This window comes from Chaetodon trifascialis, chromosome 12 (assembly GCF_039877785.1).
Source record: "Chaetodon trifascialis isolate fChaTrf1 chromosome 12, fChaTrf1.hap1, whole genome shotgun sequence".
Classification (NCBI taxonomy): Eukaryota; Metazoa; Chordata; class Actinopteri; order Chaetodontiformes; family Chaetodontidae; genus Chaetodon; species Chaetodon trifascialis.
In genome coordinates this window covers 25,121,940-25,134,874 of record NC_092067.1, presented here as the reverse complement: position 1 = coordinate 25,134,874, position 12,935 = coordinate 25,121,940, and the positions used below count along the sequence as shown (strand labels likewise).

General features: G+C 44.5%; 2 protein-coding genes across 2 annotated transcripts; one reads left to right on the top strand and one right to left on the bottom strand.

Annotated features, from left to right (window-relative positions):
- Positions 1-595: 595 nt before the first annotated feature.
- ifngr2 (interferon gamma receptor 2) lies at positions 596-4,832 on the top strand. Its single transcript, XM_070976155.1, has 7 exons — positions 596-773; positions 1,636-1,750; positions 1,845-2,011; positions 2,498-2,643; positions 2,820-2,961; positions 3,112-3,254; positions 3,758-4,832. The coding sequence occupies exons 1-7, from the start codon at positions 689-691 to the stop codon at positions 3,872-3,874; spliced, it is 915 nt and encodes a 304-aa protein (XP_070832256.1). The 5' UTR covers positions 596-688; the 3' UTR covers positions 3,875-4,832.
- A 396-nt stretch (positions 4,833-5,228) lies between these two features.
- On the bottom strand, positions 5,229-12,118 carry LOC139340711 (transmembrane protein 50B-like). Its single transcript, XM_070976633.1, has 7 exons — positions 12,012-12,118; positions 11,055-11,308; positions 9,930-10,042; positions 9,486-9,553; positions 8,329-8,421; positions 7,262-7,319; positions 5,229-6,244 (listed from the first exon to the last, which is right to left on the bottom strand). Exons 2-7 carry the CDS (start codon positions 11,151-11,153, stop codon positions 6,199-6,201), a joined length of 477 nt encoding a protein of 158 aa, XP_070832734.1. The 5' UTR covers positions 11,154-11,308; positions 12,012-12,118; the 3' UTR covers positions 5,229-6,198.
- Positions 12,119-12,935: the final 817 nt, after the last annotated feature.

Genomic DNA, 12,935 nt, shown 5'->3' with positions numbered 1-12,935 from the left:
TTAGGCCTCATTAGCATTAAAATACATTTAAAGTACCAAAAGGGAAAGTAGCCTTTCTGCAGGATGGTTCATTTCAGAATATTCTGCATCATGTCACTGGATTGTAATTAGTGACGCATTAATGTGTTCATCACTTTAATGTTTCAGCAGCTTTGTACGCAAACATCCAGTTAATTTATATGTTGTCTAAATAATCTGAATCTGCAGAGTAACTAATGTCAAAGAAATGTAGTGGAGTTAAGAAATACTGCCTTCCAGAATGTAGTGGAGTAGAAGTATAAAGTCGCATAAAATGGAAATACTCATGTACAAGTACCTCAAAACTGTGCTTTCCAGTACTGCACTTCATTAAATGTACTTAGTTACATCCCATCACTGCAGGTACGTGACCTAAGTGAAAAGCTGTGTACTAATACCTTCTTCTTCTTCTTTTCTTCTTCTTCTTCTTCTTCTTCTTCTTCTTCTTCTTCTTCTTCTTCTTCTTCTTCTTCTTCTTCTTCTTCTTCTTCTTCTTATTATTATTATTCGCTTTGTTTTGTGGGTGACGTTTCCTTTAAGGGGCGTTTCAGGAAGTTTGTTGCTGCCAAAAAAAAAACTTCTCGGAGGTCTTAATTCCCAGTTCGACGAAGTGGATATTGGTCTATGTTCTAGTTGTCCAACAGGCATATTGAAGCTACAATGGAGACAAATGTCTTCAGGGACTCCTCGCACTCTCCGAAATGACGCTTTCACTATGTTTTTCATCGCGTTGTTCTTTCTGTTCATCGTCCAAGGTAATTATCGAAGCGTTAGCAGCCGGGCTTTCGTTTTTAGCTAGCCAACCAAGCTATTAGGCAACGTCCTGTACGTGTGTGTGTCTGTGTGTGAGAGAGAAATCGAGATGTGTCCTAAAATAAGACGAGCTAAGCTAAGATAACACAACACAACACAACACAACACACCGGCATCTACCGCTAGACCTAAACAAAAAGGTTATCTTTGATCATGGAAGAGCTTTTAAGCTAGCACGCCAGACTCCATTAACAAATCACACTTTTCAAGATTTATTCAATCTCAGCGCAGTTGAACGTCGCTTAAAACATGATTTGATGTTACAGTTGATTCATGTGGTAAAAAATTCATGGTGAACTTTGGATCGTCGCTTCGTATTTTCCCGAAATGGTCGCGTTTGTTTTGGTGTAGAGCCAAGCTGAAGTGGAGCCCATCAGTGTTCGTATTTAAAGGCAGATCTGATGTCAGTTTGTAATTTAAAATGACTTTTTGTTGAAAAAAAAAAAAAAACCAACAACAAACTTTTAACGTTAGATTTTTTTTTTTTTTTTTTGAAGATCTGTTTTTATCAGAAATCTCACTTCTAACTGGCAGCTCACAGGAAACATGATTGATCTTATCATTTGTTGTCTGACAAAAAAAAAAGACAAGAAATTGAGCCTTGATGACTCATTTTGAAACTTTGGCTGTTTTTGAATGATTTAGTTAGTTAGGGGCTGATAAAATGGTTTGGAAATGGTCAAACCTAAACAGAAATGCACCTGAAAGCATCTGACTGGATCAAATAACAGCAGTGATGTCTGATGATGATGTGAGTGAAGTCTCACCTGCTGATCTGTCCACATCCATTCCCATCTGTCCCAGGACTGTCTGAGGCGCCGCCCGCACCGCCACAGAACGTGCGCGTTGATAAATGGCTGCTGACGTGGACCCCCGGCGCCGAGGAGACAAATACCACCTTCACCGTTCAGTACAGCCGGTGAGCTCTGCCGTCCGCCATGAAGCAGTCTGTTTCCATGAATTATTCTTTGTCCTGCTCTAAATCTCCTGCTCTTTCTGCTCCTCGCCCTCAGCTTTGACACCAAGTGGATAAACGTACCCGCCTGCGTGCAGATACCTTCCCATTCCTGTGACGTCTTGTTCACCAAAGCGATGGACGAGCACGGCTGCGTGATGCTGCGAGTGCGAGCGGAGCGACGGGGGCTGAGCTCGGCGCCCGTCAAGGCCTGCAGCGGACATGGTGAGAGACCTGCAAACAGAGCCGCCGCTCGTTGTGGCAGTGCTTCAGTTTGTGTGTCGTCCGGTAGGAGCTCTAAATGTGGTCAGGTTTTGATACTGAGGTGCTCGTGCTTACACACAAAGACCCCCAATAAAAACCCCAACACTCTGACAGTCAGGAAATGACTGAGTTCAGACTCTGAACCATATGACTTTTGCTTACTCTTTGCGGTAGCCTGCTAGCTGCTGCACACCTCTGCGTCTAAAAACAGGTTGTAGGTGTTAACCAGTCTAACCACGGTGTGAACCACACGGCGTGACGTGTCACAGGCCTCGTAAAACCACAGCGAGCTCCTGACTCCACAGGAACCATTGTTACAGATCGATTTGAAGTTGAAGGTTGAAGTTGACGCATTTTAGACTCGTTTTCAGTCTGAAGCTTGTTTGTGAACATGTGAGAGCTCACACCTGCAGCAGGTGACTGACTGTCTTTGTTGTGCTCTTCCAGGTGACTTGTGCACTCCTGAGTTCAACCTGACTGCACGGCCCGGCTCTCTCACCGTACACCTGAGCAAGAACCACCGTCTGGCCGAGGAGCACGCCGACAACGCCAAACACAGGGTTTTCTACGGCAGGGAGGGGGAGCTGCTGGAGGTGAGACACGTCTTCTGGTTTTACGTGTCAAGGCGCTGGTAGCTGGTACTCAGCAGGTGTTTGCCTAGATGCTTCCAGTCTGTCCAGTGTTACCAGTCCTTTGTTTCGACAGGAAATATCAGCCTTCTGTGTGTCCGTGATAGACATTAATCCAAACACCTTCCACTCCTCTGCAGCACTATGAGGACAATGTCTCTACAGTGTCCCTCCATGGACTGCAGGAGGGACAGCGTTACTGTACCAGGGTGCAGTACATTTACTTAGGGGTGTCCATTGGACTGCCCAGGTGCAATCGCTGCATACTCATCCCCGAGTCAGGTAAGAGCAAGTTCGTCTTCCAGCCGACGTTTCCACAAAACTGCAACTGCAAACAGGATCATGTATTATAATGTGTGTGTGTGTGTGTGTGTGTGTGTGTCTGTGTGTGTGTGTGTGTGTGTGTGTACACGTTGCATTTCCCAAAAAAAGACACGAAGCAGGTGAAGATTGCAGCGTCCGTGGTGGTCGTCCTCGCCGTGATCGTGCTGATCCCCGCGGGGGTGTACGTCCTCCTTTTCCAGCACAAGAGGATCAAGAAGTGTCTGCAGCCCCCGTTGACGATCCCACGCGATGTGAGCATCAGCACACTCACCGCGCTGTCACGATCAGGCCTCAGCTGTCAGTCATGACATCACACCGCCATTTATAGCATCCTATAACTGATTAGAAGCAAACCGTTCAGAGATATGAGCGCTTGAACATCAGCGTGATGAGAAGCCATAAAACAACAGAACCTTTGGGAGTATTTGTTTCTTTTGTTTGGCGAATGTCCGTCTGGAGTTCATGTCGTAGGCCGCAGGCGGCCACCAGGGGGCGATCGAGGGCCCATCAAGAGTAAAACCAATCATAGACAAGGTCATGTGACCTGACGTCACCACAGAGATAAAAAAAAAGATAAAAAGAGTGTTAGCTTCGTCATTAGTATGACTTTCAGCGGAGATGAGCATCTGATCCCAGAGCTGTGCAGGAGAGCCGGTCTGATGTGTCCTTCATGCACTGATGACTCGTTCTTGTTCTTTCCACTGAGAATAAAACAGTATTTTAATACCTTTCACTGTTTTTCTGATCTCCTCAGTTCCTCCTGGAGAAGTTGCCTGAGCATCGCTCCCCCATCATCCCCAGCAGCCCTGATGAGGAGCACTATGACATCATTTCCTCCATAACTGTCGACTTAAAGGGAAAACTCACCTGATCTACGTTTAACTTTGACTCCATGACAGAAAAGGGAAGAGAAGAAGAGTTTTTTTTAATAGAAAAGTGTGAGTGCGCTCAGTCACGTCTTTGCACCTTTTCACACATCTGTAAAATACTTGCGGACAGGAAGATGAAAGATGTCTGCAGTGCACTTATCCCAGCGGCCATAATCAGAAACAGTTAAACCCTTGTGAAGTCACACAGGATCAGTGCGGCGCCCACGTTCGCCTGCTTGACACTAGTTTTAGGGAAGAGCGCCGCAGGTCCGTCCTGAGCCGAGACCGCGGCTGTACACTAGCTAACTCTCTAACGTGCTACTTTATCTTATCGTCCCTTCATTTCTTTGCACTTTTGAAGCCACAGCCTCAACCTTTGAGCCTTTCTCTGCATTAATGAATCTGGTGGGCCGCTGAAACATCTGGAACTGGACTGATGAAAGATCACGTGACCCAACCCGCGGCTGTTCAGATCAAATCATGTTAAATCCAGATAATATTCCGTGTTTGGGAACAAATCTGTAATTTCCACCACTTCAGTATCCACACAGCAAGCCTGATGGAGAGAGGTTAATCCTCTAGACTGTTGGCCAATCAGATCTCAGCGTGCATTACTGTGTGACCAATCACAGTGAGGCTGCAGCAGCTGCAGCTACACGCAGACAACATGCCAGTTTCATATGAAGACCTGGTAAAAATGTGTTTTCAGAGATGGTGGAAGAAAACATCCCTGCATTTGTAGATTTTTTTTTTTGATTTTGTTGCTGAAAATGATTGTAAAGCTGCATTTTTTTTTCTTGTTTTTTACCATCGATGGATGAATTATGTGTAATGTTTGATCATTCAGGGGTGCAAATGTGTCAGCTTTGTGTTCACAGCTAAAAATCAATCAATCAGTCCGCTCGAATGCAGCTTCAAAATTACATGTTTCATGTGAGATCAATAAAAGGATGAAAACTCAGATGGAAGCCGTGTGATAAATATCTAAAACACGATGTTTGACTTAGTTACTGCGAACGTACTCCGAGCTGTGTAGAATGAGTATGAAGTACACGATCAGACTGTGGAGGCCTGAAAAGTCAAATATTAACAGGCTTCAGGAAAAAAAGGCAGAAGATGCAGTACTTTCACTCGAGTACTATACACTGTCCAGTTTCTTTTTACAGTGTTGTACTTTGTAATGCAGTACATTCAGATTAAAAACACAAAATCTAATCACCAAAAACATTCAGATGTATAATTACAGATAAAGATAAAACTACTTACTTGAAGTATCTTTCTGTGCTAATACTTTTGTACTCCTCATTTGGACCCTGTGGCAGTCACAGGAGGAACAAACGGCACTCTGACAGCTGGTTCAGATCGTCCAGCGTTCTCCAATAAAACCTTTTATTTTTCACGTTCAAAGCTTTCGACAGGTCAGACATGAAAAATGGAGTTCAGAGAAGACGAGGAGGCGCGCAATCCCACCTCCTCGTGTTGTCCTCCTCACTCTTACATGCAGGTCAAAGCTTTACGCTTCAGGAGCGTCTCCTTAAAAAATGATCTGTTGCACATGTGAGGGGTGAAGTCGTCTCATGAGTTACTACAGCAGTCTGAGCGCTTCACCGCACCTCGCCATACTTAAATACTTCAAACGGCTACCGGAAAAATCCAGAGTACACTGAATACTTACATCTCACTTTACAGGACATTTTCTGGTAGAAACAAGGACAAAGTACAAGAGGACAGAAGAGACTATTTAAAAAACACTTCATCCTGAGAACGACAGCAACTAATCTGTCAACAGGAAACTGACCCGAGTACGAATCAGAGCGACGGTACGCTGAGAAGCTCGTCCGTCACCTGAAAGACGGTGAAATCCAGTGCATGAGCAGAGACAGCAGGAGGAGGAGGAGGAGGAGGAGGAGGCTCCGCTCCTCACATCCACGAGTCCGTCCTGACAGTGACTTCCCTTTGTGACTCGCAGTGAGACGACACCGCGGCCCTCCAGAACGCTCGAGACACGATGAACCAGATCAGAGATCAGATCTGAGCTCCTCATTTAAATACAAACACTTTAAAAGGGTTTTTCTCCAGAACAGCACAGATAGTTTGACCAAACGAGTCATTTACAAAAGCCTCTAACACAAATAACTAATGAGAGAGAGTGTAGCAGCACTGATGAGTTTCTATTTAAAAAGCAAATGCCAGTGATAAAATACTACAATTCATGTATTCAGGGTGGTTGTAAAACATGTTGACTGACTGACTGACTGACTGTGTGTGTGTGTGTGTGTGTGTGTGTGTGTGTGTGTGTGTGTGTGTCAGTCAGTGATGGGACACTCTAACCCCATAAATCTTCAGTCCGGCCGAACTTGTAGATCAGAGTGCTGCAGAGAGAGAGGAGACAGGACGTCAGGACACAAACTGCTGTTTTCACCGTCACGCTCCACCTTTACCTGCGACCGCGGCGCTGAAGCGTGACAGGCGACACGGTTATTGGATTGCATTACAGTTTACAGGTGTGCCTAATAAAGCGGCCACAGAGTGCGTGATGGTGTAATAATTAATGTTTCATCCACAGTGTGCTCGAACAAATATTTGAGTCACACCCTTTCCTGGAAACGACGTGTTGCCGCGAGCTTTTCCTGCTGGTGACGGCGTGCTGTAGCTGCTCGTCTCTCTACCTCTTTGTATTTTCACTGAAGCACGTTCTCAAACCTGATTTGGTAAAATTTGACTAATTTTTGCAGAATCAGTTCTGAAATGTGTTTCCTGTAAAAACAAGACTTAAATGAGCCAATCGGTGAGCCCTTTTTAACTGTCCACGAATCCCTCTGCAGTTCCCTGATGGGTCAACGTAAACAGACCCCTGATAACCCTGTTTTAGTGCTAACCCTCGAGAAAGCTAACTCCCTGACTGTAAAGCTAACTCTTGATGAAGCTACTTCAGAGCTCTCCCTTGATGAAGCTATTTTCAAGCTAACCCATGATAAAGCTAACCCTTGATATGGCTATTTTAGAGCTAATGCTGGATAAAGCTAACCCTTGATGAAGCTAACTCCTCTGATAAAGCTGTTTTAGAGCTTATCGTTGATAAAGCTAACTTTCCTGGTTGATCCATCACAAAACAGATAAAACACACAGAAGGTATTTCTGTTACGTTTCTTTGTAAATCAGCCTGTGATCATGGCAGACAGCAGGTTTAGCACTGGCTGGATGTTCAGCCATTAAAATATGTTATGTCAGATTCAGCGTTAGACTTCATCAAATAGCTCAAGATGAAAATGATGTCAGCGCTCTGTTTTAGTAAATCCTGAGTACCTCTAGTTACACACAGGTGAAGTTTTAATACCTGACTGCAGCTCACAAAGTGAATTTCAGTCCAGTTTTCGTGTCGTACTCACCTAAAAAAGATGAAGGCATTCTGAAAGAAGACCGCCAGCCCGGGCGCCACTTCCTTCTCTGCACAAAGAACCAGAAAAAAGACAAAGAATCACAGCCAGTAACAGACGAATGGAGATGGATCTGTTCTGTGTGCACGACTGAGCCACGAGCAGTCCGACTGAGCTGACCTGAGGACAGAAGACACTCCATAACCGGCTGCTACAGAAGCATCTGTCCAACACTTTGACGGGTCAAACTGCAGCAGGTGAGGACGGACCGTCTCACTTCAGAGTGTGCAGTGACGAACTGAACGGTGGCAAATGGTGGACGAACCGCACTTCTGAAGTGCAGCTAAAGCTAATGTGGCAAATCAAGTGGAGCCTCCTGTTCTGTCTTTCACTTGGCCATATTGAGATTTTGATAATATTCAGCTGGAAGGGATGTGGGTATGGCCTTGCACTCGCCTAAAGGCATCACCAAGCTCTTAGCATGTGTTCACTTAAAGAACAGGCTCAGTGTGTCTTAATCAGGTGTCCAAGGAGCACTGAGACAGGTTTTTCTTGCTGTGATCACCCCTCCTGTTTACACCGGGCTGTGACGGGGGACAACGTCCACAAGTCAAGTGTCAATCTTACAACGTTACTGAGTTTCATCATCAGAATTTCCCTCTTTGTCTCATGATGCCTCCACTGCAGCTCAACAAGGAAACTCAAAAGAGGAACTGAGCCCTCAAATGTTTGTGACTTCAGAAGACAAACCACTGAAGAGTCGTGTTAGATTTAAAGTGTTAAATGCATTTTTACACAGAACGATGAATCTCGATTATGTCCACTGGCAGGGACCTTTTAATGGCACAATGATGACGAGAAAACCTGTTTCAAAGCTCATCAGACGGCCTGTCAGCTTATTAAACCGCCCAACTATTCAAAAACAATGCAGATATAGATGTGATGATACGTATTAAAAGGAAACGTACAGTTCAGGATGAAGGCCAATTATTGAATGTGTGATATTGATGGATGGACATGAAATGAGTGGCGGTGCATACACACATCAGTGGAAGCACAAACAGGAAGGCGGCACTCACTCGGAACCACGTAGCCTCCGAACAGGATCCAGATGGAGGCGATGAGCGAGCCGAACATCATCATAAAGCCGATGAACAGCCAGAGACGAGCTCCTGCGAGGACACAGACAAGCCATTACTCTTCACAGGGCGACGGCTGAACACACCCACCGTAACGTCAGCCAGTCAGAGTAAAGCAAGCAGTGGTGCCCGCGTGGTATGGAACAGTATTTAAAATGCAAGACATGAAAACATCCAGAACCATCCACATGTTTCTGTGCACATAAAGCACAAAACACACACACAGTCTGATGAGCAGAGCTAATTAAAACACACACACATGCGCACACACGCGCACTTCTTAATCATGTGGAAGATGCACTCTGCTCCAGATATGAAGTAAAACATCGTCTTATGTAAGCAGCCTCCATTAACCTGGAAATGTTACCACATGCATCCTGTCTGCAGGACAAAAATACACACAAATACAAACAGAGACAAATACAAACAGAGACAAATACAGGTAAATGATATTTCAGGACGGAGTGTCGGCATGACGACGTCACAGCATCAACTCATTCAAGAGGAAAGAGTTATTAAAGAGTTTGGATATGACTGTCTGCACTGTCACTTAAATACACGTCTCCGAACTCTTAAAAAAAAAAAACCCTTTTTATTACTGCAAGCAAATCTTTTTATTTCTAATTATTGTTTTTATTCGGTTTTATTTTTGGGCAGTTTTAACTGATTTTATTTGGTTGATTGCAGTCAACCTTGTTTTGAAAAGTGCTGCAAATCAGTATTATATCGCAGTATAACTTTGTGTACATGTGACATGTGGGTGCTTTCTCTTTTTGGAGTGTAGCTTGTGTTTTATTACGTTTTATCACATTTTACTGTTCACTGTTCCTGGATCAGTGTCAAAGCTCCTGCTGCAAACTGAAAAAACGACAGAACAGAAGCTAGTCGGAGTAACAAAGCTGTCATGCTGATGTTCAGTGGGTAATGTTTACCATCTTAGCTTAGCGTGTTAGCATGCCGACATTTCTCACCTCATATCCAAAATCCAAATCAATCAAGTGTCAAATGTCTTTTCTGCAGCGAGACTGAAGCAGCAACAACCGGACAAATCTGGACGTTCAAGTCAACGACAAAAACACACAGGTAGAGAAACACACCTGTCCTGCCGAGGCAGCCTTCTCCATACGTGTCTCCTCTCACCTGGCCGTTAGAAACTGCATTGATCCTGAAAATAAAAACAGTCAACAGGGACACAGTGAGGCTTCAGGGTGAAAACATTTCACAGGCTGAGAGTCTGAATAAAAGGCAGAGATGTGGGACGTGATCTGAGGGACAGGGTGAAGGATCAACACCTCAGTGAGACCATTTTCACAGGAAACAAGTTGGCTCGTCCACAGGCGTCACTGATAACATTTAGCTGAGCTCGGTCCAGGTCCTGCTGTTCTGCATGCTGGCTCACCGTCTCTGCTCAATGGGACACAAGCTGTCGGGGGTCTCTTACTTGTATGTGGTCCACTGTGTCTTAAACTGTCCCTCAGCCAACAACACACAACCGACCAGCAGCGTCTGCCTGCCACGAACACACACGACATGTCACTTACATGAAGAACGCTATGGTGGAGAAGACGCCACACGTGTGGAAGGCGTGGTTCATCTCCTCCTGGGATGGATACGTCACGGCGGCGTCAATCATGATCCACCAGCCGGTGAAGAACTGAGAACAGAGAGCACAGAGCTGAGATGTGAGGCAGCTGAGAGATGGAGGACTACAGATGGCAGAGTCCTAAAGCATCTTATGATCGATGCTGCAGAGAACACGCTGGTCCTGGAACAGCAGTGAGGAAGACCTGCTCACAGATTAATGAGGAGTAATCGGCCTCTGTACGATGCCATCCCAGCGTACTGAGAAACGCTGCACTGTTTACCAACTGAAAGAAGAAGAAGAAGACATTCAGCGAGTTTCACTGTGGACAAACGCCTCTACAACGTTGGCGCACGTCATTTTCACATGAAGATGTCGCTTCAAAAATAGATGCCGTCGTATTCTCAATAAAGCTGCTAAACGAGGCCAACAGGAAACGGATGCCGGATGGTTATCCTGCGTCTGCATCTCTGACTCATTCATAAACTGCTGTTAGTCAATCTAGAAATGTCAAATCCACACGACTCATAGCTAGAGCCAGAACTTCCCATAAGCACTGGCTGCTGGCCAATCAGATGGCTGCTCATTTAAGTGGTGCCGGGTACATTGTTAGTATGGATTCCGATAAAATAGTTCTGGGTAACAAGCTGTGATTCACTGTGTGTGAACAATTTACGAACATTAGCTTCTACTTCAAAACAACGCCAGCAGGATGACAGAGGAAGAGTGTGTGTGTGTGTGTGTGTGTGTGTGTGTGTGTGTGTGTGTGTGTGTGTGTGTGTGTGTGTGTGAGTGGACATCCCCATGACACAGACTCCTACAATAAACACGGTGGCAGCAACCTGATGATTGTAGGCATTAAAGAGTCGACTCAAAGTGCTGCATCTTCTGTGTACTATTAATACTAATATTACTGTTCAGCAGAGCCATCTAACACAGCAGTGCAGTTATATTTCTCATAAAAGAACAACCGTGTCTGCTGTCAATAAATAATTAATGACAGATAAGGTCTAATCCCCAATTCCTCTGATATTTCTGGCGTCACTCATTCAGACACTCTGCGTCCTCTGTTTGACCCACTGACCAGAACTCCAGCGGCAATAGACGCCACCGCGTTCCTCCTCTCCCCCCAGTCGATGCACTCCCACTCTGGCCAGCGGAAGTTATCCAGGAAGCCAGCCATCTGCAGTGCTCTCCTTCTTTTCCTGTGATGCTTCTCTGCGCAGGTGAAGCGGTCCTCCTCCTGACTCCGTAGGTGTCCACACCTGCTTCACCTGTTGTTCTCAGACTGGAGGCTGTTCTGCTTCTGGCTGGGATCAGTCACTCAGTCGATGGAGCCTGTAAATTATGAATACATTCATGTCTTATTAACATCTTCTGTACACACCCTGTTCTTAATTTTCAGCTGGGCAAAACTCCATTTAACAAACAGCTCCTAATAAAATAAAGTTACATGCTTAATTATTGGTGAAACACTTGAAAACGTCTCAATTAAGTGATATATATACATGTATAATGGGTCACAAATATGCCGAATTAATGAACGAATAACATCCAGTGAAGCTTTCATGAGACACGGACCTGCAAATAAGCAAAATGCTAGAATATCTTAACTGGACATTTAATGAACGGAATACTGCTTCAGCGTTACTGACAACGGCTGTTACAAACCAGAATCCGGCTACTAGCTAGATTAAGCTAGCTCTAATGTTAGCCTAACAATATTACTGCTAATGCTGTTTGCCTACAGCTGCGCTATTTCATAAAAAGAACGACTGCCTGTTCTTTGTAACGCACCATTAGTGGTTTAATGACCTTAACACCTAAACAAAATCTCCCGGGCTGTGTCAAAGCTACATTAACGTTGGTTAGCTAACGGTGGCTAACGAACGTTGCTCGTCCTCCTGAAGCTGCGCCTTGTTTATAACATGGGAAGGCAGCTGACGGCACGCAAACATCAACCATGAGCTGAATAACACAGACAACTTGCTTTTAATCTGTATAAAATGTTTGCCATGAAGGGATATCTGCAGCTGCCCACCTTGTCAAGTGGCCGAGACTGCTTTCAGTTTCCATTGACAAGCTGGAATTGGCTCTTCTTCTTCGCATTCGCTCGTTGACGTCTTCTTCTTCTTGACATCTTATGGCAGTTGGCAAACAATGCATTTACGCAATACCGCCACCTTAAGTCTGAGTAAATTACAGCATCTCCTCAATTCTGATTTAATTTCATTGTTCCGATGTATGAACGGTCAGTATTAAGTAAATCAGATCAAAAGATCGCACCTGATCTCACCTGTCTGAGCTGACAGATGATGATGTTGCGACAGAGAAAAGATCTTTTGTGAATCATTTTCTCCATCATTATATTACTGCAGTGACGCCACTGGAGTCCTCAACTGTTTCTAAATGTCAAACCCCACTGAGGCTTTCACACACATTTCTATATCGTCTTTATATGTCTCCATCTTATCTTATCTACATTTTAACCTGTTTTCATGTCCATTTGGTGCATGTGACTTCTTTCTTGTAAAGAACTTTGAGCAGCAACTCCTGCATAAAAGGTGCCATACAAATAAAGTTCAGCATCATCATTATTATTATTGTGTTACTGTGGGATAATGATTCATTTTTCAGACTGTAAGAGAAAAATCATTTTGGAAAACTATTTCTTAGAAGGAAAAAGGTGATGGCACTAATGTGTGAAAGCAGAGGATCCGGACAGACTGTGACTTCCTGAACAGTGACGGCAAACTGAGGCTTCCTGAAGCGCTGAAGCTTCGCAGGCCGTTGGTTTGCCAGAAGCTTCATTCAGGTCTCACTAGTGACACCTGCTGTGCAAAGAAATCAAACTAATTTTGCTCACCACCTGAGTGGACACTTTGTCTGTGATTTTATATAATTAATCTTTGTCACAGTTCTCTCACACGCCCGTGTTTATGCGTTAAAATCATTTTTGGATTAC

What these genes read in the sequence shown, in the direction of transcription:
- LOC139340711 (XM_070976633.1), bottom strand. Translation starts at nt 11,153, where the DNA reads ATGGCTGGCTTCCTGGATAACTTCCGCTGGCCAGAGTGGGAGTGCATC. An exon ending in TCCACCATAGCGTTCTTCAT is followed by an intron (nt 9,554 to 9,929) that starts GTAAGTGACATG and finishes TTTTATTTTCAG; the next exon opens with GATCAATGCAGTTTCTAACG. An exon ending in CGGAGGCTACGTGGTTCCGA is followed by an intron (nt 7,320 to 8,328) that starts GTGAGTGCCGCC and finishes TTCTTTGTGCAG; the next exon opens with AGAAGGAAGTGGCGCCCGGG.
- ifngr2 (XM_070976155.1), top strand. Translation starts at nt 689, where the DNA reads ATGTCTTCAGGGACTCCTCGCACTCTCCGAAATGACGCTTTCACTATG. An exon ending in CTTTCTGTTCATCGTCCAAG is followed by an intron (nt 774 to 1,635) that starts GTAATTATCGAA and finishes CATCTGTCCCAG; the next exon opens with GACTGTCTGAGGCGCCGCCC. An exon ending in TTCACCGTTCAGTACAGCCG is followed by an intron (nt 1,751 to 1,844) that starts GTGAGCTCTGCC and finishes CCTCGCCCTCAG; the next exon opens with CTTTGACACCAAGTGGATAA.